Source organism: Rissa tridactyla, chromosome 2 (assembly GCF_028500815.1).
Source record: "Rissa tridactyla isolate bRisTri1 chromosome 2, bRisTri1.patW.cur.20221130, whole genome shotgun sequence".
In the NCBI taxonomy this organism is placed as follows: Eukaryota; Metazoa; Chordata; class Aves; order Charadriiformes; family Laridae; genus Rissa; species Rissa tridactyla.
The window spans coordinates 70507693-70530267 of NC_071467.1; the positions used below are offsets into that span (position 1 = coordinate 70507693).

Sequence of the window (22575 nt, forward strand, 5' to 3'; positions counted from 1 at the left end):
AAATAAAAATTTTCCAGATAATGAGTTACACATTCCTTTTGACATATATAAAATTTACATCAATACCAAATGGAATCATATAAAAGCAGAGCTAAAAGTTAGGCAATTATTCTTTTCAAATCAAACCCACAATGGGACCAGAAATTTTCCAAGACATTTTTCCTACCATTAGTGCACATTACTAGAAGCAATTGCTTTTCCCTGAAGCCTCCAAAAAGCAAAAGAAATGATCAAACAGCTTGTAAATTGACCCATTATTTTTCTTCAGCGTTACTGCCAAAAGCATTTATAAAAATACAGCCACTTTCATTGCTATTAAATAGAACATTAAACAAATCATATTTAACATTAAAGCAAACATGAGAAAATTCAAACAGTGTTTGTATTTCAACTTGAAGAGTGAAAAAAACGTATTTTATTTGCTTACCTCTTCAAATTTTAGTGCAATCATAGAAAAAGCTTTAAAAATCGCATCTGTTGGGCCTGTTATTGTCACAATTCTCTCTGGACAGGAGCCTTCTGAAATATTGATTCGAGCACCACTCTGTCAAAAAGAACAAATATTTTTCAAATTTATACTTCCCAGGGAGCAAACTAAGTAGGATTAGGGATATAGTTTGGGAAGGAATATCATGTGGCATTTAATTCCCTCCACTACAACTGCAGCCCCAACATCATATAATTTCAGCATAAACTGATCACACTCCAAAAATTCATCTAACTGCGGGAAGCCGGATTCTGTCTGGGTAAATACTTATACAGCCTTCATCGTTGTGTGCAAGTAATGCCTCTGGAAATCAAAGTCATGAATAATTGCATAATCAAGTCTTTCCCCTTCCCTCTTGCAGGGTTAACCGTAAGTAGGAACGGAGATGCAGAATTTCAGACAAGGTTGTTGTCTCCAGGGAGCACCAACATCTCTCAGGAAAGCTGCGCCTTCCTGGTTTGGAGACCCAAAGGCAGGGCTCGATCTATCTAGCGGGAGAATTGCTTCGCATTGTGGAGAAGGTGACTTATAGATGTGTCTCATGTGAAGGCAGTCAATTAATACGCAATGAAAAACCCTTTAAAGGAGTAGTGGTAGGACAGGCAACAGTAACGGTGTTATCTCCTTAAGGCAAGGACCCTGTTGGAAGGAGTTAGAAGCCATAGTCTTGGAAACAAGCCAGGATGGGTATACTTGGTCAGGTCTCGGGTATACTTAGTCCCCTTTATACCACTGTGGCAGTGCAGAGAAAACACCTAAGCCAGGTATAAATATATTTAAGAGGACCTTGGTGTAGATAATGATCAAATCCAGTTCAGGTAAGACCCACTCTATGCTTTCCCTGAGGTTTCAGGCACGGAAATGTGTTAATGCAAGTCATCAGAGCCTCAACACATCCACAGGCACCGACCTTCTCGAGGATCTGGGCCTGTAGCAAACATGAGATATCTGGGTTGATTTGGCCCTTTGCCTTCAGGGTTGCCAGGAATCAGCCAACGTGCTGTGTGTCTGAGCCCTTATTCGTGTGCTTACTGCTGCTCAACAGCAAGATATCCTATTTCTCCATGTGACAGCAACCAAACATAACAAGAAAAAAAGCCAACAACGCTACTGATCGGAAAATCTTGCTGCTACAGACTCGGCTGGCAGACATACTCAGTGTTCATAGATAAGGATGCTTCATCCCTGGAGGTGTTCAAGGCCAGGCTTTGAGCAACCTGGTCTAGTGGGAGGTGTCCCTGCCCATGGCAGGGGGGTTGGAACTAGATGACCTTTAAGGTCCCTTACAACCCAAACCATTCTACAATTCTATGACAAGAAATCGCAGCAGGCACTTCTGACAGGCCAACCAGAGTGGGACTAGCACTCATCAAACATTAGCACTGGATCAGGAAGGAGATCAGGGCCCAGGGCTCCTTCATGCTGGTGGCAACCTCCGGCCGCAACCACCACACACAATGTTGGTGCTGTTGGGACTCAGCCCAGCAGAGAGCACACCAGGAGCCATGCCGGGCAGATCTGTCTGCGGCAGGCAGGCCTGCCTGCCCTACGGCCACCTTCACCCAAAGCACAGCTCTTCCTTTGAAACCAGAGCCATGGGAGCTTGTCTGAAAGATCGCTCCACCTTGGATCAGCGGCAACCAGCCTTCACAGATGTTATTCCTGCAATAGATGACCACTCAAAGCAGAGCTGTAGCAATTAAAATGTTATGTGGTGGCCTCCATATTTGTGTAGGAAGTTAACAACTGCAGGGCGCAGAACCAAGGTTTTTTCTAAAGAAGTTGTCTCTGACTTACCCTCAATGACAGAACAAGACAAAGTTGCATTTAATTCCATAAAGATGGCATGCAACTTGCCACATCTGTCAGGAAAGTCAAAATAAAGTTCCATTTTGCTTTTAAAGAAGTACTGAAGAGGGTAGTCATTTATAGGAGGACCAAGTTATCATCATGTGGAGAGATAGCCTCTTATTCCTGTGCTGATATAAAGAAGCCTGGAGATAGCTTCCCTTCTGTGCAATTTATATCCAAAGATATCTGCCCATGATCATAATTAATAATTAAAATAAAATGTGTTTAATCAACTGGCAGGATTACTTAGTATATTGGAAACATTTTTTTCTTGTATCTTTTTTTAAGTACTTATGTGTGAAAACACGGGTGAAAGCTCTTATCATCAAAGAAGGAGCTCTGAACTCATTCCGCCTGACAATGAACTCCCTATTGTGTATATTTAAAGATGGATCTCAGCAATTTTCTTTACTACAAATACTTTGAGATTTCCCTGCCACAGACCTTCTATCAGTGAGTAAAACAACAAACCAGCTGACATAGTAATGTACTGCATATTTACCAGAACCAAATTGACTTTTCTTGAGGCATTCTCTATACGCTTTGCAATCCTTAAGTTTTAAAGAGTAGAATTTGTCTTTCGACTTATGCTTTTAGCGCTTGCTTCAAAGGAGGAGAATCACACGGATCTCCAGGTATGATGTGCTGCCTTGCAGGACAAGTGTGGGTTTGCAACCTCCACCTGGGCACGATCCTCTGAAGACGGTGCAGCTTGCTCCCTGGCAGGGAAAGAGGCCTGCAGACACTGGGGAGACTGAGGTTTATGCAGTGCCATGTTTTAGTTAGCCTTTTTCTGTTTACAGCCTTTTCGAAGGATGTGAATGGCGGGTGTGCAGGTCTACCCCATCCACATCCTACGCGCAGCTGCAAAACAATGAAAAGTTAAGGCTTTGCCAAGACATGGCAGAGGGATACTTTGGTTTATGCGAGTCTGGCGCCAGCTCCGCTGAAGCTTGCGTCTACCCTCAAACTTTACGCAGCCTCAGTCTAATGCTTGGTTTCAGATTTTGGAAGCTCTCTACCAAGAGGCCAAGCTACGCGCAGGACTGATCTTGGTATGCTAAAGAAAGAGACCGTGGTTTTAATGCACAGACTCATGCTGGCTGAGCTGTTCCTGAGACAAGGCAGCAGCAGGCATGTTGCTATGGGAATGACAGACTCCAGACTGCTGTGGCGATAAGGAGGTTATGCTAACAGCAGTGTTTAATTTAGGCCGGCGCATTTATACATCACCACTTGTAAAGAATGGTGATGTTAAACGAACTGCCCACTTGATGGCAGTGTCGGTCTGTACACACTGAATTTCCCAGGTCTCTCAGCTGGAAAGAAAGGCAAGTAAAGACATCAAGGCTTGTCTTACCTCCTCCCTCATCTTCTTAACTGTTTCACCTTTCTGTTAAAGAAACAGAAAAAAAGTTAGCCTGGGCCGATGAAGCGAACTGATATACAATATTTTGACATGAAAATAAAGAGAGAAAGTAATTTCCTGACCTTTCCGATAATGCTTCCAACCTCCTGAAACAGAAAAAAAACGAAAAAGACATTGTGAATGATACGACTTGCTACCAAAGAGCATTTGCTCTGCTCCTAAGCTATTTCACTATCACTTATTTCAAACCCGCAATGTGAAGCCTACCCCCCTTCCATTGCTGCTGTATACAAATATGCCATGTTAGATCCAAAGGGGTGGACTAAAAATGCAGCTTTGCAGCTTACTGATTGTGCAAGAAAAACACCTTTAACAGAAGCTGATCTTGCGGTTACAGATCAATCCTGCTACTATAAACACAGATAAACCCCTATCAGGGAATGAAAAGTTCAGAAATAATAGAACTGCACAACCTGCTAGAGAAAATGGGATATAATACAAGCATCAAAATAAGCGCTGATCTCTGAGGCAGGCATTTACCCTCTTTACACCATGTAATAGCTAGAGCTGAATTTCCATGCTACCGACTGTTATTGCGTAAACACCTGGTGGCCTGTCTTAATCTCCCTATTAAGCACTTACAGAATAATAATTGCTAATCACTTTTTAGGGATTTGGGAATTGCTACCGGGCTCCCACAACCGTCCATGAAGGGACAGAAAATACTAAGAAATGTCAGTATGAACATACCGCAGGGGAACAATCTGGCAGTCCTGGCATCATCCCAAGGGTTAAAAACTCAGTGCATAAAACCAACAGGTAGCAAAAATGAAGCTAATAACTCTAAAAGGAATAGTCTGGACACGTTACACAAATCATGAGGGTGTGACATCAGACTGTACACCATCTGATGGAGAGGAGACCAGCTAAAGGAACACAAACTCCTCTTCTATACTCAGATTGTGAAATCTACTTCAATGGTTAAAGACCGTCTCACATGGCTCATCTGTCCCAGACATAGGACATACAGTTCCCCTGCCCCGCCTCCCCCAGTCTATACACTTAAGTCTGACCCATTCTGAAACACAGCACAAAGAGTAAGATTTAAGAAATTGTTCTCCATTGCTCTATCCAATGATGGATTCATGATAAAGTGGTACTAACTTCCCCTGCAGTAGAGGACTACTTAGAGTGACTTTGAGAGAGCTATTTCTCACCAGGATGTTATTTGTAAGCTCATAATATGAAGCTGTTTGTGCTTGCAACTCCCCACATCCTGCTCACAATATATAAAGACTTCTCATCGAGAAGAAGACCTATCTATCTCAATGAAGAATGTTGGCACATGGTTCCTTTGCATAATCTGCAAGTCTGCAGGTAACACCTGACTTGGGGGAACAGTCAATACACTGCTGGACAAGGCTGCTATTTGGAGTCACCCCGACAGGCTGGAGAAGTGGGCTGAGGGAAACCTCAGGGAGTACAACAAAGGCAAATGAAAAGCCCCATGTCTGGGATGGAACAAGCCCATACGGCAGGACAAGCTGGGCAAAAACTTGTTACATACAAACTAGCTTTGCAGAAAAAGTCCTGAGAGTCCCAATGCACAACTCCAACATGAGTACACGAGTGCATCAGCAGTGCATCCCTGATCAACCCAACGCTGGGCTCTATTAGTAAGAGCGTAGCCAGCAGGACGGGGCTAATGATCCTCGCCTTCTCCTTGTGTTTGTCAGCCCATGCCTGGATGATCATGTCCTGTTTTGGGCTTCTAGTACAAGACAGACAAGGACACACTGAAGTGAATCCAATGCAGGGCCACCAAGATGGTCAGGGGACCAGAGCACAGCGCATAACGAGGAGAGGCTGAGAGAACTGCGTTTGTTCACCCTTAGGAAGGGAAGACTTGGGGGGATCTTATTGTAGTGTACAATAAGGAAAGCAAGTTGCAACATCAAATTCCTACTCAATATGAGGAAAACATTTTTTACCATGGGTATGGCTGGACATTGGAACCAGGGAAGCTGTGGAGTCTCCATCCTTGAAGGTGTCCAAACCCAGTCTGGACAAGGCCCTGAGTAACCTGCTCTAATGGGATGTGCTTGATTCAGGAAACCAGACTGGAGACCTTTGGGGGTTCCTCCCAACCTCCGTTGGTCTGTGATTCCTCAAGCACAGCCTTATACCCACTGAAGTCAATGCCTAACTAGCCACAAAGTTCCTCAACCCAGTGAGGCCCTTTCTCAAGTTTATTTTCAAACTTCACTTTTTCTGTTTCCCATTTCCTGTTTTTATTTCCCTTCCTACTCCTCTTCCAAGATGGGATTCTGCTCTCTTGTACATCCTGACCAGAGAACAGATATTGTCCAGACAGGCATAGCAAATCTTCCAGAGGCATCTTCTTTGCAAACTTATAGTTCTGCTGGCTGATGTACAGTAGACCTTTACACGTCACACAGCTGTGCGACTGCTCTTGCTAAAGCTCCCTGTGTCCATCTGGGACGGCGAGACCTCTGTACATCTGCACATACAATGCAAAGAAGCAGCTCTGTGAGAAGAGGAATTAATAAAGTGAACTCGCTGCAGTTTTGTGTCTTGTGACCAAATTATCCTGTGTCTCTTAATATGTGGGTTTGGGTCACGCCTTTTCCCATGGCTGAGACAGCCTCTGGCTGAGACATGCTGTGCAGGCTCTCTAATGAGGTGCAGCTTTTTTGTTAGCAGCGACACAAATTTGGGACACCCATTCCACAAAATTTTTAAGATGTTACTTTTTGCTTTGTATTATCACTGTAACTTTGCCAACCTGCCTGTAACTGTTGAATAGGATTAAACAACACAGGGAGTAAGACTCTTGATGATGATAAGCCTTGGGAACCCCTTGTGTCCAGTAGTTCCTATCTGCTCACTCAGCACATTCAGCAGTTTTGCCTTGAAAACTTTTTCCATTCTTCTCAGTCGCAGCTTTCAGAAATATTTTTTTTCATAAAAGAGATTCTTAGGAGGTAGAAGGACCTTTTGCTATGGGTGAGCATATTGTGTTTCAATTGCTATGGGCAAGCAATCTTATTTCAGTCTGTGGTATAATTCCAGTTGTTGTATATCTGAAGTTTCATTAGAAGCTGTAGGTCTGGTCGTGAACCTGCAGGGCTCCACCGGTATACACTTAGTATGAAATCTGTCCCAATCCATTTGATCATCCTGGGTCTTAATGACAGATGCCGTTCTTTCAGAAATGTATGGATGGGTCATGGCTAATAAGTACAAAGTTGTCTTCTCTGGAAATACGTAAAGATACTTTTGCTTTGGAAACAGAAAAGCAATATACCGTTCGTCGCCTTAGGAAAAAAGACAGTCTATTTCAAACAAGGAAATCGGGAGTATTTAAACAAGCAACATAGCGCATAAAATATTAGGATTCTCAAGCTGCTTGAGACCGAAGTCTGGGGGATTTTTACTACTGATTTCAGTGAGGACGGGAATTCTACCTGACAGATCATCACCTTGTTATTACCAAAGAGTACAAGCTGCTGAAGAACTGAGCAAATGAGCAGTGTGAATCCCACTGAGAAAAAATATTTCAACGATACTGGTGACCAGTTCCTTGGAACATGCTAGGAAATGTCACTGTAATTCTATGGAGTACTTCAAATGTTCCCCTCCTCAAAGGGTGAATTTAAAGCTTATTCTCCAGGAGTTTCGAAATATCCAAGCAAACGCCACCTCCACCCCTGCACTGGGAGCTGTGATTCTGCTTGGAAATGTGAGGGAAGGGCTCAAGGCGAGAGACAGAAACATTAACTTCACATGGATATTCCTAATTTTTCTAGAATTTTTGATCCATACCAATTACTAAAAAAAAAAAAGAATAAATCTAGAATGGTTCTAAATGGGTCACTTTTTTGGCACCTTAGCTGTTTCTAGGAAAGCTCCTGTAAGTATTGGTGACAACAGATCATGTCTTTAATTATGACGAGAAACCTACTTCTGCCATGGATTAAATCAGAAGATTCTTCACGCCTCATTCTCCAATGAGAATGAGCCAAACTACCAACGCTACTTCCTCAAACCTTTAATGTTTCTTTATACAATACAATATTTGTTTCATATAGATTCTTATATCATCCTAAATTACATTTAGTGCTTAATGAGATACCTAACATAATTTTCACGACACTCCAGTTTTACCAGTATTTCTTGCCAAGGTTACTTTGAGGGCTTTATCTTCTTCAGAAAACGTTTCTGAATCTGCCAGGGACCAAACCGTGCTGTAGTCAACTGCATAAGCCTGAAAGGATGGGATGTCTGTCACCTACATCAGTTCATTAAAAGTTAGGAGTCTAGTGCAAGCCAGGCACACAGCTTCCTCTGTGGCCCAGGGAGAGAGATAATGGGGGATGTTTTGTTCCTAAAAGAGGAGGGAAGAAGCGTGCTCCCGAGGGTTTCCGCTTTCTCCATCTACAGCAGAAGAAGCCTAGACTGACACTAAGGTACCTGAAATTTGGTGAGAGGAATCCTACAGTTGATGTCAAATTCAGCCTCAGTGTAGGTCAGACAGGAGTCTGATTTAGCTATTCTCACAAATAATTGCCTTCTAGAATATACTAATATCTCTTGAACTATTGGCTCTTTTCCAGCGCTCAGGAATATAAGCTAAAGGTAAGTATTTATGATCAATTTCACATTGATTTATTGACTAAACATCTACACGTAAACACAGTGAGAAATTAAGTTATATGATAACAATTACTGGGTTCATATAATCACACTTCAACAGATGATCGAAAAGCAGTGCACAAAAAAAAGAAGTTATAAATGGGGGAACTAAAGCTCAGAGGGAGGAAAAACAAGTCCAAGGCAACCCAACAGACTGATGCCAGAGCTAAAAGTACTACCCAAGCTCCTCGGCCTCAACATATAAACACCTGCCTGTCAAGAAGCAGATATGCCACGGCAACTGTGCTGGATGAATAGGATGCCTCCTAAAAGCTGCAAGTTTGTGCGTGCCTACATCCACCGATACATATGCATACACACACACACATTTATATATGTGTGTGCAAAGTCAACACATACATACAGGCACCAAAGAGACAGAGATGAACTTCCCTTTGAGAAATGACAGCAATTTGGGGTGCCTATCTTGAGATTCATCAAAGGGCCCTGAGTTTCAGCTTGAGCAGAGTACCCAGCCCAGGTAATGCCTTCCAAAGGCCATATCTCCAGGTGACAGTATCTCAAGCAGGACAGTCTCACACTTGGGCTCCAACAGGATCATTTTGGAAAACCCCAGAAAAATTTGAAATTTACATACTGACTTCCGATAGCCCGAAAACAAATCTTGAGTTGGTTTATGTCTATGATTCTCTTTAGTACGTAATTTCTAATAAAGCAGATAAAATAACAAGAGGTGAACCTCACCAACAAGCACTGGAAGACTGCTCAGTATCAATGAAGTATATTTCTAGCCAACCACCCAATTAATTGCAGATAACTTGAGAAAAGGCAATGGTAAAAACAGGGGATGCTTTCTTTCAGGCTGAAATGCAGCATCTAATATTATTTCCATATGTCATTCACATGAATGGGGTGAGTTTTACTCTTAATGAACACTTGGTGAGCAGTGGGCCCACCACAAAGCAGAAAGCCATTTGTGCACTTTTTTGCACCATCTGCGGTGAGGGCAAAGCAGCACCAGCAGAACAAAAGGTGGCAGCAGAGAAGTCTGCGAGCCAAGGCATTTGTAGGGGTCTTGATGGTGGGAATGACAACACAACGATATAAAATAGGCTGTAGGAGAAAGCTATTTCCTCATCAATTATCTGGTGTGCCTTTTGAATAACAAGAGAAAGAAATTAGTCATGTTGAGAAAACAAGAGGCGTAACAAACCTTGGTATAAAGATTAACCTTCAATCTGTAAACATAACATGTGAAATTCCATAATTTTTCTAAGTGCGAGGCTAATTTAATAATTACCATAACCCAGGAAATCAGAACAAAATGGCTAGCTATTCCAAGACCATATAAAAGCACAGGCCTTACTCTATTACCATGGGGCATGCAGCTTCTATTATCAGTGCTACAGGGCAAATGGAACACCAACCTCACAGGAGCTCTGAGATAAAGCCACGTCCAGAAGGAAAGCCCTTTTAAGAAATAATATAAGAATATATACTTTCACCCCAAAGCATCTGACAAAACACAGGCCATACCTTAAAGCCTGCAGTTCATTCAGGCAATGCTTTGATTGCATACATCTACCTGCTTTCTACAAGCAAGGATAAGGTAGAACCAGCAGGACTGGACTCTGCAAACAAAAAAAGCCTGCTAGAAAAACATTGAAAGAAAAGAAATACAGCTTTCCATGGTGGGGAAGCACATCCGTCATGAGACAAGGAAGGATCCTGGCAACAGCAAACAACATCTGCGCTGATAAAGTTTTCTAGACCAGCAGCAGTTGTCTTCCTCCCATCCGTGAAGAGGCATAACACAACTCAACTCTCTCTCTCTTTGCCTTGTTCTGAGGATAGAGTTGCCGATACTTGCACAAGATCATGAAGACGCTTGCACGGCAGACCCCAGGAACATGTTGCATGAAGATGTTCTGAACAATGTGTTTGCACGGAGCACGTGGGGCATCAGCATTTTTCAAAGGCTGGCACAAAAGCCTTAGTCAGTTTTGGGAAACATGATGTAACGTGTCTACCTCAGGGAACAAGCGTCTGCCTTCGATAAACTGAGAGTCTGATTTGTGTTCTGGGATTATGTGGGATTAGCCTCACTGACCCGGGAGATCTCATGTTCCTAGGTGATGCTTCAGTAGGCACTGTCTGATGCTAACAGCCCTAATTTAGTAAGGCACTGCAGTCCAAGCCCTTACTGAGACAGATCTCAGCACACTGTTTCCTCACGCTTCAACCAATGTGACTGTGTACGAGGAAACCTTCAAATTATGGTCTTTCTGATGGAGATGTCAGTGTTATGAATCTTCCACAGGTCCATCTACCATTTTTTGGGCAGCTGTGCCAATGGGCATTTCTCATTTGCTTTTTGATAGCAGATGGGTAACTAATTTACATTCAATGCTACACCAAACCTCCCAGCCTTCCCCCAAAAAACTAAACCGAAAATCGGTTCTGTCCCTTCGCTTGTCCCTCTGCCTGTGATGCTGAAGCAGCAGCACTGAGTAGGGCGCGTGCCTTCTGCAACCTCAGCTCATTACAACTGTTGACCGATGGGGGGATTCTGTTTGACAGAAGTGGGAAAATTCAGCTATGGAGATGATTGTTTTTGAGGACACACAGTGCTCAGGGGCTGGGGGAAATGGACTTCTGTTCTTTCCGTTGATTTTTTTAGGCTAGTGAGAAACTCTCAGCTGTTACTACAAACACACTAAGAGGAGATCCATCTTATGTTGCGTATTTGCACACAGAGCTTTGTTCCGTGACTAGAGCTCTTAGGTACCACAGTAATGCAAACAAACAAAACAAGAACTATAATAGCAATAGGCAGGACAGTCAATCCTCATAATACCCTGACAATGTTCGTGGAAACTAGAAAGAACAGAACAAACATTGGCTAGGCTGGCATTTTACGGCTTGGATTAAATTACTGACAAGGTGATTCTTAAAGCTACTTTGTTGTATTCTACATTTTAATAAGTAAAAAATAAAAAAATGGGGAAGGAGAAGGGCACTACCTTCAAGACGGGGGAAAATTATTTCTGTGCCTGCTTCACAGTCTTTCAGGGGGTAATTAAGTGGGCACAAAAAAGCGGCCACGAAGAAAAATCCCTGATGCTAAAACTATATTACCTACATTGATGAAAATGGCAATTTTATTTATTTTTTATTCTGTCTATATTTGAACTGTTAAGTGTGTCAAGTCTAAATTTTCTTTCTTTTTCTTGTAAAAAATTCTATATATAGCATCGTAAAATAATCACCAACATGTCTGAAAGTCACCACTGAAGCTGGATATAAGTCCGCTGTAACCAGCCCTTCCAGTGCCACAAGGCAGCCACTGATCCTGCTGAAACCATCGGGAGATAAGAGTTCCTCAGAGCATCTAAAATTATGCTGTGATTACTGTAAGTTTAGTGCCTAAAAATCAAGGCACTCATAGGGTTTTGTCCAAACCTGAACATTTGACTGCAGGTACATTTTTCTAATTCACTGCTGCTGAAATGATGAGAAACGTATCATTGAGCAAACGGTATCAGGGAAGGAAAAGCTTCGCTCAGTCATCATATCTTTCTTCCATCAATGCAGGTTATACATTCTACATAGTATGTGTGCTGCTCTTCCCCAGACATGTTTAAAATCTGCTTAGGAGACTTCCAGAACCTCATAAAAATCTCAATACCAGGAATTTCTTTTGGGATTCCCTTATCAGGATTTATTTTCAAAAATACATTTTATCCTCTTATTTCCAGTCACAAGCACTTGTATCATTCAAAATAACGACAGTCAATTGCACTCGTATTTATGCTCTCCAGGTGTTTATGAGAATGTCTGAAGAAAGGTAGACACAGTCTCCTCAGCATCCTAAAACTTGGTTATTTTTCTGCAAATTCCCCCTCTGCTCAGTCTTCAACATCACTCACATGCGTGGCGCCTGCTGCTAAGCAGAGAACCGCAGGTGTGATTTTGCCAGAAGAACAGTAAGGTAATTACCGTCTTTGCCCCACCGCGCACCAACGCTATACATCCAAAATTGCGTATGCTTTTGCTGCAATAGCTTGTCTTTCCAACCCCAGCATATCCCAACTGTGCCACTCTCTAGACGCTGCCACATCTGATGCCTTTCAGCGTTTTATGCTTTCCAGATTTCCTTCTCTCACTGAACATGTATCTTCTAAATTACCTTCTAAAGTTAATTGCCTCAACTCTCCAATTTACACCTCTCAGTATTTGGCAAGAGTCCTACATCCCTGCCAGTTTTCCCTTCCCTCCTCCATCCTACCTGCAAATTATTTCCTTGTTCTTCCTAACCGTCTGACTTTATTAAGCTATTTTGTTTTCTATTTCTGAACTCCTTCCCCTTTCTCTAAAAGACTCCTTAGACTTGAATATGTTAATATATTCTACTTCGGTTTCTTGCCGACTTCACTGCACCCAATATGGTTTAATCGGTGGACACCTTCATGTGATTCCTTTGGAAATGATGCATTTTTTTCTTCTTCAGGCTTGTACTGGTGGAAGGAAGCAGAGAAGCTTGTGCCACCACTATGAGGTGGAGACCAAAGTGGATTCGTGACCCTGCTGCCCTTTCAATGCTGGCACATTTGAACATTTTCTCCTGTTCCACCTCATAGACCCAACTTTTAAATCTCCACTAAGCTGCTATCCTGAAATTTAACATCTTTCTACCGGCACAGTCTCTTTACCATCCGCACCTAAAATTAACCTTTAATGGTGAGTCTCTAGGGTCTTAATCAGCCTGTTAACACTGGCTGTGTACAAATCCAAACCAGTCCAAAATCATGTAATCGTTGTCCAGTATAGTCAAAGTAGGTGCTTTTTCAAGAGTTATTTATTTCTGGGCATGAACTGACCGGGACAAGAACAAGAGCACTGCAGATGTCAAGCACTAAGGTATGTTGGCAGATACCTGTGGGAAAGGTTATGATTTTTCACAATCTTACAATCTCATTACCTGTGGCAGTAAGCAAGAAAAAAACCCAGCCACAAGTCATAGGAATAAAAAATTCAGCAAAAAGTGAGCAAGGAACAGTAAGAGAGAAACATCGAGCTCCATCAAAGACCCTAGAACATGCAGATAGCCAAAGGAAGTTTGATTTTGACAAAAAATAAAAAAAGAACAAAAAGTGAAATGCGCATTTCTTTTGGAGCCTGAGCTCTGCCTGTCCTTACAGAGGGCTCTGATAGCTGGGGACTGTTTGCCCACGAATGCGCACACACAGTCAATTTGTGTTCCTTAAGCCCTTCAAAAATGTGGATCTAATCTGGGTAAATGCTGCCACTTTTGCCTTCGCTGGAAGCAGAAATCTTGCAATCCCTGGAATATTCTACTCCTGCCCAGAAATCATACTTCTAAAGTAGACAAAGGTAATAAAATATCCGTACCCATTCACGCCTCTGCCCTACACTGTGATTTTGCTTATTTTACTTCAAGAAACAGCAGGAATTAGATGGAAACCACAGAAGTAGGGCAATGTAAACAGCCCCAGCCCATATTCCCTGTTTTTCTCTACTGAAATGCATGAAACGGCTTTATTCCTTAATGTGGTGCATCTTTCTCGTTAATAAAAGATGAAAATGCATCTCTGCATTATTTAATATACTCTACATATCCAACTCCTGCACATGCTTAAAAAAGGCCCTTCCATTCCTGCCCTCTCCAGAGCAGCATTCAGGTAACTCAGTCAACAAACGTCCTGGGCAGCAGAGGCTGCAGTGCCACTGCAGCTTTATGGGATGTATTTATTTTTCTCTGACTTGTCCTTAAAAACCTCCAGTGATGAATGCTGCGGCATACTCGGGTAGCTTCCTCCCCTCCTCACAGATCTGCCTAAGTTTTTCCTAATTTTGCTGTTAAAATTCCCTGCAAACAGAGGCAGTTGCTTCTCTGTGGATGTGAAGAACATCTGAGCACAGCCCTTGTAGCGTATTTCCTAACACCTACCCTCTAATTCATCGCAGGAAAGTATGTGAAATGCTCTGTGTTGCTCCTGGTTACTCTCTCTTCAGGGCTGTCACACCATCATAACTTTTTACTGAGGTAACACGGTGCAAGATGAAAATTAAGCCCGTCGTCTTACACCATCACACACCCTCTGAAATCCTGGCTCAGGAGAACACCTTTCATATCAGGCCCCGGCAACATTGACCCTGAGGTTAACCTCTTATAGCTCACAGTGGTTAGCCTTTTTCCTGCTTCCACAGATCAAAAAGTTGTTGCCCTCCCTTAATATCATATTCTCTGCCCTGAGAGAATCGAGGCTGTGCCTTGCCTTGTTGCCAGCCAGCTGCTCCCAAATCTTCCTGTGCTGCAGAGGAGCGGCTGAGCTGGTCCTCCAAGGGGCCATCCCAGACTCTTTGACAGGAGGCTCTTCGGTAGGGCTGAGCCCTGCAGGAGCTCAGCTGGACCTACAGCCCCTCTCTCCCCAATGCAAGATACAGCAAAGGAGCTGATGAGAGGTGTCCTACCTGCAGGGAGGCACTGGCCCTGGGTTCCAGCGGAGCTCAGGACTGTTCCCATCCATTCTTTTGTCACCAGGCACTAATGTTGGCTTTGGTTTTTGCTACTTGTTTTGTTTGTTGTTGTTGATGATGCTTTTTTTATTCCCTACCCTCTCGCGGAGGTCTGCCTGTTCATACATATCCTGATTTTTCTGTCTGCAGGTACAGAATTTAGCTTAATTGCATAATTAAGATGCCCATCCTTGACTTAAAGCCCTTATACAAATCACATGAAACATACACACTGAAAATTTCCTAAGTCTGCAGGACTTACAGACAAGATAACTAAGCATGGTAGCCCAAGTTACGGACTTTCAATCAAAATGAACGTAAATATCACAAAGCACATAGACCTCCTCTAGGCAAAGGTACACTGGAAATAAAAGTTTAGAGACAGAGTTAAGGTTAGTGGGGATAGACCCTCATAGTTCCATGAAACACATTCATAAATAAATAAATAACTTTAAAATGATCTTACTCTAAAATTATCTAACTGAATCCGGTTTGCCACAGTTATTTTTAAAAACAACCTTTTAATTCCCCTCTTCTCTTTCAAGTTATGATCAGTTATTTACAGCCCAAGCTCTGCTTCAGTTAATTGTTTTGTCTAGAAATACTCATTAGAGATCAGCAGTTTCCACTGATGTCAATAACACAACAAATCTTAAGGAAGAGCCTAGAAACGTGTTTCTTCTTCTTTTTCAGGGGCACGTGCAGCTTTCAGAGTGACCTTCTCACACTGAGTTCGTATTGACTCAGACATCCTTCATTCCTCTATATTAGCATTTCTAATTCACAGAAGCGACATCAAAGAAACCGTAAGGGTCTGACTTTTATCACCAAAATAAATTCTGATTTAATGTACTCTTTGCAATACCTAGGCACAATAGGATACATGATTAGAGCGTAGCAGAGTTAACTGTATACCCATTGTGCCTTGTTAACTGAGGATGCATGGTACACTCACACTTAAAATTTGAACTTTGTAGCTTTTATGGGTTTAATTTAGACCCTTGGGGCTACATATGCATTGAAGATTGGACATATAACATCCATTACTGTTAAAAGTAGTTGCACACAGAGTCATCGATGTTTAACACAGAAAATTAGCTTTTTCTAATTTCATTTCTGATTACTTATCTTTCGTTTCAAAAAACCACTAGCCCACAATTTAACTGAAATGTCCTGAAAATGATAAATACTTGATTTTTGCTTTAATGGCACGATTCTGAAAGAAGCACAGCAAAGCACACCTAGCACATGGGAATTTGTTGGAAACCAGTAGGGCTACTTGCACCCACCAGGAAAAGGATGTATTTCAACCACTTTTCTGGACTGGGACCAGAACCCAGTAGAATCAATCCCTAAGACCTAATTTTCAGTGCCGACACGCGCACAGATTTTAGGTGGGTTTGGTAAGAGAGACTGTTATTAAATTTGTTTGACAGATCCCTATTTATGATGCACATATTACATACCAGATGCCTGCCTGAAGCTGAATATTTCAGGGGGAAAGAAACCAAACAAAATAGTTGGATCGTTTATGAGAAAATACATAATTTGATGTAGCATAATGCAACTTTTGAGTTTTTTAATTTGCAAACTTAAACTGTACCCCCTCATACTTCTCATTATGCTGCTGGAGCACCTATGCTATGAGGACAGGCTGAGAGAGCTGGGGCTGTTCAGCCTAGAGAAGAGAAGGCTCCAGAGAGACCTTATAGCAGCCTTCCAGTACCTAAAGGGGGCCTACAGGAGAGATGGGGAGGGACTCTTTATCAGGGAGCGTAGTGATAGGTCAAGGGGTAACGGCATCAAACTGAAAGAGGGGAGATTTAGACTGGATATCAGGAAGAAATTCTTTACTGTGAGGGTGGTGAGACACTGGCACAGGTTGCCCAGGGAAGCTGTGGATGCCTCATCCCTGGAAGTGTTCAAGGCCAGGCTGGATGGGGCTTTGAGCAGCCTGGTCTAGTGGGAGGTGTCCCTGCCCATGGCAGGGGGGTTGGGACTAGATCATCTTTAAGGTCCCTTCTAACCTGAACCATTCTGTGATTCTTAGCCACCTCATCAGTAAAACACAGTGTGCTCCTTCTTGTGCTATGGGTATATCATATGGGTGTTCATGCCACAGGTTGAAAGCACGCATTGTTTTATAGTGTAAATGCATTTTTAGCTATTAAATTAAATTTAAGGAGTAAAAATACTTTTTAGATTTATGTATACAAATTTGATCTCCAGAGTTACATATAGATATTCACTGTCTGTTGTTAAGAAAGAGCCAACCCCATCTCCTTTACGTAACATCCATTCATTAAGCCTAAAAATGCCTGGTGCTGCCCGATGAAGATAATACAAACAAACCTATGAAACGTGCTTTTTAATTTAAAGCCCATTTTGTGATCTGGCAACGTGAAATAAACAGCTATCAGACTGTTAAGGCTGACAATACTGAATTGGCACTTTGTCCATGGCACAGATTTCACACTTATCTGCATGCTTAAGTGCTGCGCTGGCCAGAAACGAAATGACAGTCAGCCTTCCACAACAAACCCACAGGGGATCTGGATGAATGCTTGGTATACCAGGGGGTTCACTCTAATAAGATGCTACATCGGACTAACGAAGAACCATCCCATTTGCGTTCAACAGAAATAGACAGTAATTCTGTGGCAATTATTTCACATACGTCAATGTTCTGGTATCTTAAAAAATAAAACCCTGCAAAATCTGGTAAGCAAAGAGAGAGGCAAGCCGTACGCAGGTCAGCCTTACTCAAGGGCCTGCCAAATTTGGCTGACGATCAATGAAAGAACTCTTTTTTGGCCTCTGGATCTGCCCAAAAGGGGTTTGTTACAAGCAGGGTTTGTGCCAATGAACTTGCGCTGCAGCGCAAACTTAAGTACGATGCCTCGAAAGGCAGGGGGTGATTTTTCGGTGGTGGCAATGGTGCTTTTGACTCAAGTCGGAGGAGTGTGACTCAATGCCACTGTCAGGCTGCGACGGTAACTGCACACTCGCGCAATACACAGGCAACTGCTGGGGCAACAGAAAATGCTTCACCTTGCCATGCATGAGAAGGCGTATGGTAAGCGTGACATTGAGACCTCCTTCAGTCACTTTTGTGTCCTTCGTGTTCATCCTGGCCTTGTATCTTCAATACTTGAAAGCAGCTTCGTTTTTCTTTTTTTTTTTCCTCTTTTTTCTATTCACTCAATCAACCTACGAAGACAGAAAAAAAGAAAAAGTACCATTGAGTGGCTTAAGCTACTCTGAACTGAGAATATCATGTTGTACAAACCAATTAACATTCCTCCCTTTGATTTTCTGGACTACAGTTTAGTGCTGAAAAGGCTCCTTTGATTATTATCCCTCCCCAACCAACTCTTTAGCCCTTCACCAATTACAAATAAACTCCCTTTTGAAACCTTAAAAATTCTTTTAACATCCTGTAACCTCAAAGCTGAAAGTACAGAACACTAGAGAGTGAAATACAATGTTTTCTTCTAAACAACACTTTCTCTCTGTTAAACCTTGCAGGATGTATATACTATATATATATACATATATATGCATTTTTACATATGCCTGGTGCTGTTTTCATTTCTCTCCCTGTTACTACCTCTTTTTTTTTTTTAACTCTTGCAGAAGAGATATTTTTGTTTTCTCTCCAGCAAGAGAGAAATTAATTCTGAGCCTAAATACTGATCCCTGCCAGCAGCAGCGGATGACACATTATCAAAGACATCTGAGTAACGAAGAGCCACTTGCTGCTGTAAATCTGGGCACTGTCTGACTTTGTTTTTGTCTACCAGGCCCAGAGGTGGCTCAGTCCCTCAAAGGCCAAAGCTGTGCTTCAGCCCTAAGTAGAAGGAAGATTTTTCTTAATTCCTAATGACAAATTGCAGATTTTCAGTCATTTACAATGCCATAAATACCCTAAAATATTCATGAAAGCTCCAAGGGCTGGCTTTGAAGGGATAAACAAGATGCATTATGAGTTTATTAATGCAAGGATATTTATCAGTACAAACAAAACTGGGGGCAGGAATGAATATTACCAAAGGCAGGCAAATTCCACAGTAGAAAAGGCTTAGAGAGTCCATATTTGATTTTGTCCTTTTCAGGCCTATCTTATAGAGCATAAAAACCTTAAACAGACATCAGACCCCTCCGTAACCATCTTTTATTAATGGCAACCCTATGAGCTTTGCATCTTGGAGCTTCCCAAAACTTGGGCTAGCTTGGGCACTGGCTAATGATCACCCCCAGTGACAACCATTTTGTGGCTCCGGGTGTACAGCAGTGTCCCACTAGGGTGGCAGGCTGTTGTCCCCTTGTGGAGACTGCTCAGGCATGGGTCTGAACTACTGGAGGGACCTACGAGACCACTCCCCTGAAAACGCAGGCAGTAGCATCACGCAGACTGTTTTATCAACTGGTTAAACTCCGTCTTAAGAGCCACTAAGCACTGACATACTAGACTAAAGTAAACCCCATCTTAGCTGAGCATGTTACCTGTCGGAGAAGTCAACAGCAATGCTTAAAGAAAGAGCACAAGACACATGCATGGAGCCATCCCTGATACACCATCTGAGCTGCCGGCAATCAGTGATTCAGGGTCTTCTAAGAGACGGCACCCAGACCAGCATTTGCAATAGCCATTGGTGGACCAGCCCTCCATTAATTGGTCTAATCCCTTCTTGAATCCATATTTCTAGTGTTCAAAAGTTCTGGTCTTACAGATTCATTATTAGTGTGGGGGAAAAGTGCTCCACTTTATCTGTTTTAAACCTGCTGATTGTCATGTTCCCTTGTGAGACAATTTTCCCTCTGTGTATTACGTGAAGACCACCCCAGAAAGTCACTCCTCTGACGGCTGATGCTTCTTATTTCAGCCTGAGCCTGCAAGTGGCCAAGCCATTCCTGATGGTGTTGCCACTGGGAAATACACTGGAAGATGAGAGTTTTCTCTCAAGTCTCTGCAGGAGTACTTAGGACCACAGAGAGCTTCTGTGCCTCTGGTGACTGCAAGAACCGGAGGCAGACATGCTTGAGGAGTAGAGGCAAAGAGGGAGGAAGAGTAACTTAAACTCCTCCTTTCTAAAATTCACGAGTCATGACCACAGAGCAGCTCCCATCTACCTGCTCCACTGGCAGGGCTGACCCTTCCTAACCCAGCATGGGCTTAGCGTATTTCATACCCTATGCTCTCTCACCCAGACCACAGCCACTGAAATAAATCCCTTATATTCCACATCTCTAGGCTTACCACCCATCTTACACATCACCTATCAGCATGGAAAAAAGCAGAAGAGAAGTAAGGTGCCTGGATGAGAAGGCAGACACAGAAGCAGCCTGGCCATGCCTCTGATGCACCACGCCTGCAAGAGGGTGAGAGGAAAATGTCCCAAGGCAGCCAGTGGGAAATAAGAGAGGAAGACACTGGGTTGTATTCTGCTTCTTTAAGCTTAGACCGGGATTCACAGCAAAATCTGCAAGTGGGTGACCATAAGAGTCTCCTCTGACAAGTGCAGAGAGAGGAGCAGACGAGGAGACTGTGGTTGTTCCCAGGCTAAGGAAGGGAATGGTCCCATGTTGCTCACCTGCTTCTTGCTGCTTGCTGAGGGAAATGCTCTGGCTCTGACAGCTCAAGCAGTTTCTGCTCAGCTTGGCCAAAAAACTCCACCCCAAAATGCCAAACAGGAGCACTTTGGTACATAAACATTAAAATACATCTTGGCATTCTGGACTTTATGGGAGCAATACTGTCCATCTGAGATCTCCATAAACCCATGGTAGCTTAGGGTTGGAAGATTTCACATAACGGATGCATTTCAAGTAGAAGTAAGGTATTTAAGACCTTCTGTGGACCAAAATTTAATGATGAAGGTACAGCTATGTTTCTACTGAAAGGTATTCCCATATGGGAAAAATAATCCCAGACTAGACAGAGATTTACAGTTGCCATGGCCTTTTACTGCTGTTATGCTACAGCAATATGCTCACTTTGGGAAAAATTTTGGAGGAAAGCCTTTTCCCAGATAACAAACCAACCCCCTCCCAAGCCTGACCTTTTCCAGATAAAACCCGAAAAAAAAACCCCTGTATTTTTAGCTAACGCCTTTTGAGTTCTTTTTAAAAACAGAGGTTAAAAATAAGGTTCCACTGCAGATATTGTTAAAAATATCACTGCCATCTATTTTTTTTTTTTTGTAGGATTTTGTCTTTGCCCCTCCTCCCAGCAAGCTCAAACTCTGGCACTTGGTACCGAGAAGCAGAACAGATGTCTGGGGGAGGGCTGAGAGCGTGTGTGCCTGCAAGGAGTTAGGCAGCTGTGTGAAATACAAAGGGAATGAATTAAAAAAGGCAACCTCACATGATAAGCAAGAATACGTGAACGCTATACATATGCCATGAAGACAGAAGAGTTTTTACTACGCCAGGGCATTTACAACCGCCCCAGTTGTCCTGAGAGTCCACGTATTCTGGTAAAACATTGATGGCTACTAACTACAGGACTATTAATTACCTGAGTATTTCAGTTTTAAAGACAGAGTTAAAGACAGATTAAAATAAAATGCATTGTTGTACTTTTTTAATAACTGTATTATTTTTTAATAATTATAGCAATGTTTTCCTCAGGCATCATCACAAATGTGCTGGTCTAGATCTCTGTGTGCATGGAGATGTCAGATCGCGGCATAAGAATGGTTTCCTCTACAAAGCCTCCTACCAGCTAGCAATACAGACATCTATTTATAAACCTACTGCTGTAATATACGAGCACCTCATGAATATTTAATCAGAAAAATAATTTCCCCCTCTTTTGCAAAATCAGCATTTTGAACAACTTCCTATGTTCCTGGCTTCTGGGTGCCTCTCTGAGCAAACAGAAGGCTCAATACATAAGGCTTTCCTTTCCCAAGCTCTGCGTGACGAGGTCCCACGGCTAATCTGGGGGCTGGGGGAGCCGACTCTCAGACTAAGAAAAAAAATTCCATGCGTCACGCTTTTCCTGATGCCAGAGGAAAGTCAGGGGACTCCACAGGTGAGCAGACAGTATAGCAGTGGCATGGCTGAATGTTAATGTTTTATGCACTTTAGTCTGCCTTAAACAGAGAACTGGCAGCGACAGGAGGACAGCTGGACAACATCTTCCCTCTGACCTCGGGACTCAGGACCAGAATGCACAAAATCCAACATCCAGGGCTCTGCAGCTCCTGGTAACAAGAAAGAAAAGTCATGCCCAGGGAACAAAGGAAAGTTGATCACATCAGATAGGTCCCAGCAAACATCAGATCTTTGCCTCCTGTGGGGCTGAATGTGAACTTTTGAAGACACTTCCACTGCTGTTTATCATGTAAAAAGTGAAAATTTCTCTTGAGGTAGAAAGATGCATCCAAAGGCATTAAAAAAAAACCTTTTGAAAACTCCATTAAAAGGACACATAGTCTTATGCAGATGCCTTTTATCTGCAAGCGTGTGTTTCTATACATTTTCAATATTAGCTATCCCAGGTTGGTATAAAATGGCATGTCCTATATGCTCACTATTCACTACATAAGAACCATCAATTTTCTAACATGCCTTTTCAATAATTGTTGGTAGATTAAGCGACCCAAACAACAAGTGGCTAAGCCATGTGTTCATCAGACTGCTG

At 42.6% G+C, this 22575-nt stretch overlaps 1 protein-coding gene across 7 annotated transcripts in view; it reads right to left on the reverse strand.

Annotated features, from left to right (window-relative positions):
• Positions 1-22575, reverse strand: part of LOC128904962 (poly(rC)-binding protein 3-like) — a 525202-nt gene that overhangs the window by 35716 nt on the left and 466911 nt on the right. For all 7 annotated transcript variants that reach the window (XM_054190157.1, XM_054190151.1, XM_054190154.1 and 4 more), the window contains 4 exons: positions 17976-18134; positions 3830-3853; positions 3699-3731; positions 428-544 (listed from right to left, as the gene is read on the reverse strand). In XM_054190157.1, the coding sequence (XP_054046132.1) occupies positions 428-544; positions 3699-3731; positions 3830-3853; positions 17976-18053 (252 nt within the window). In that variant the 5' untranslated portion in view covers positions 18054-18134. Of the gene's footprint in view, positions 1-427; positions 545-3698; positions 3732-3829; positions 3854-17975; positions 18135-22575 lie in introns of those variants that run through there.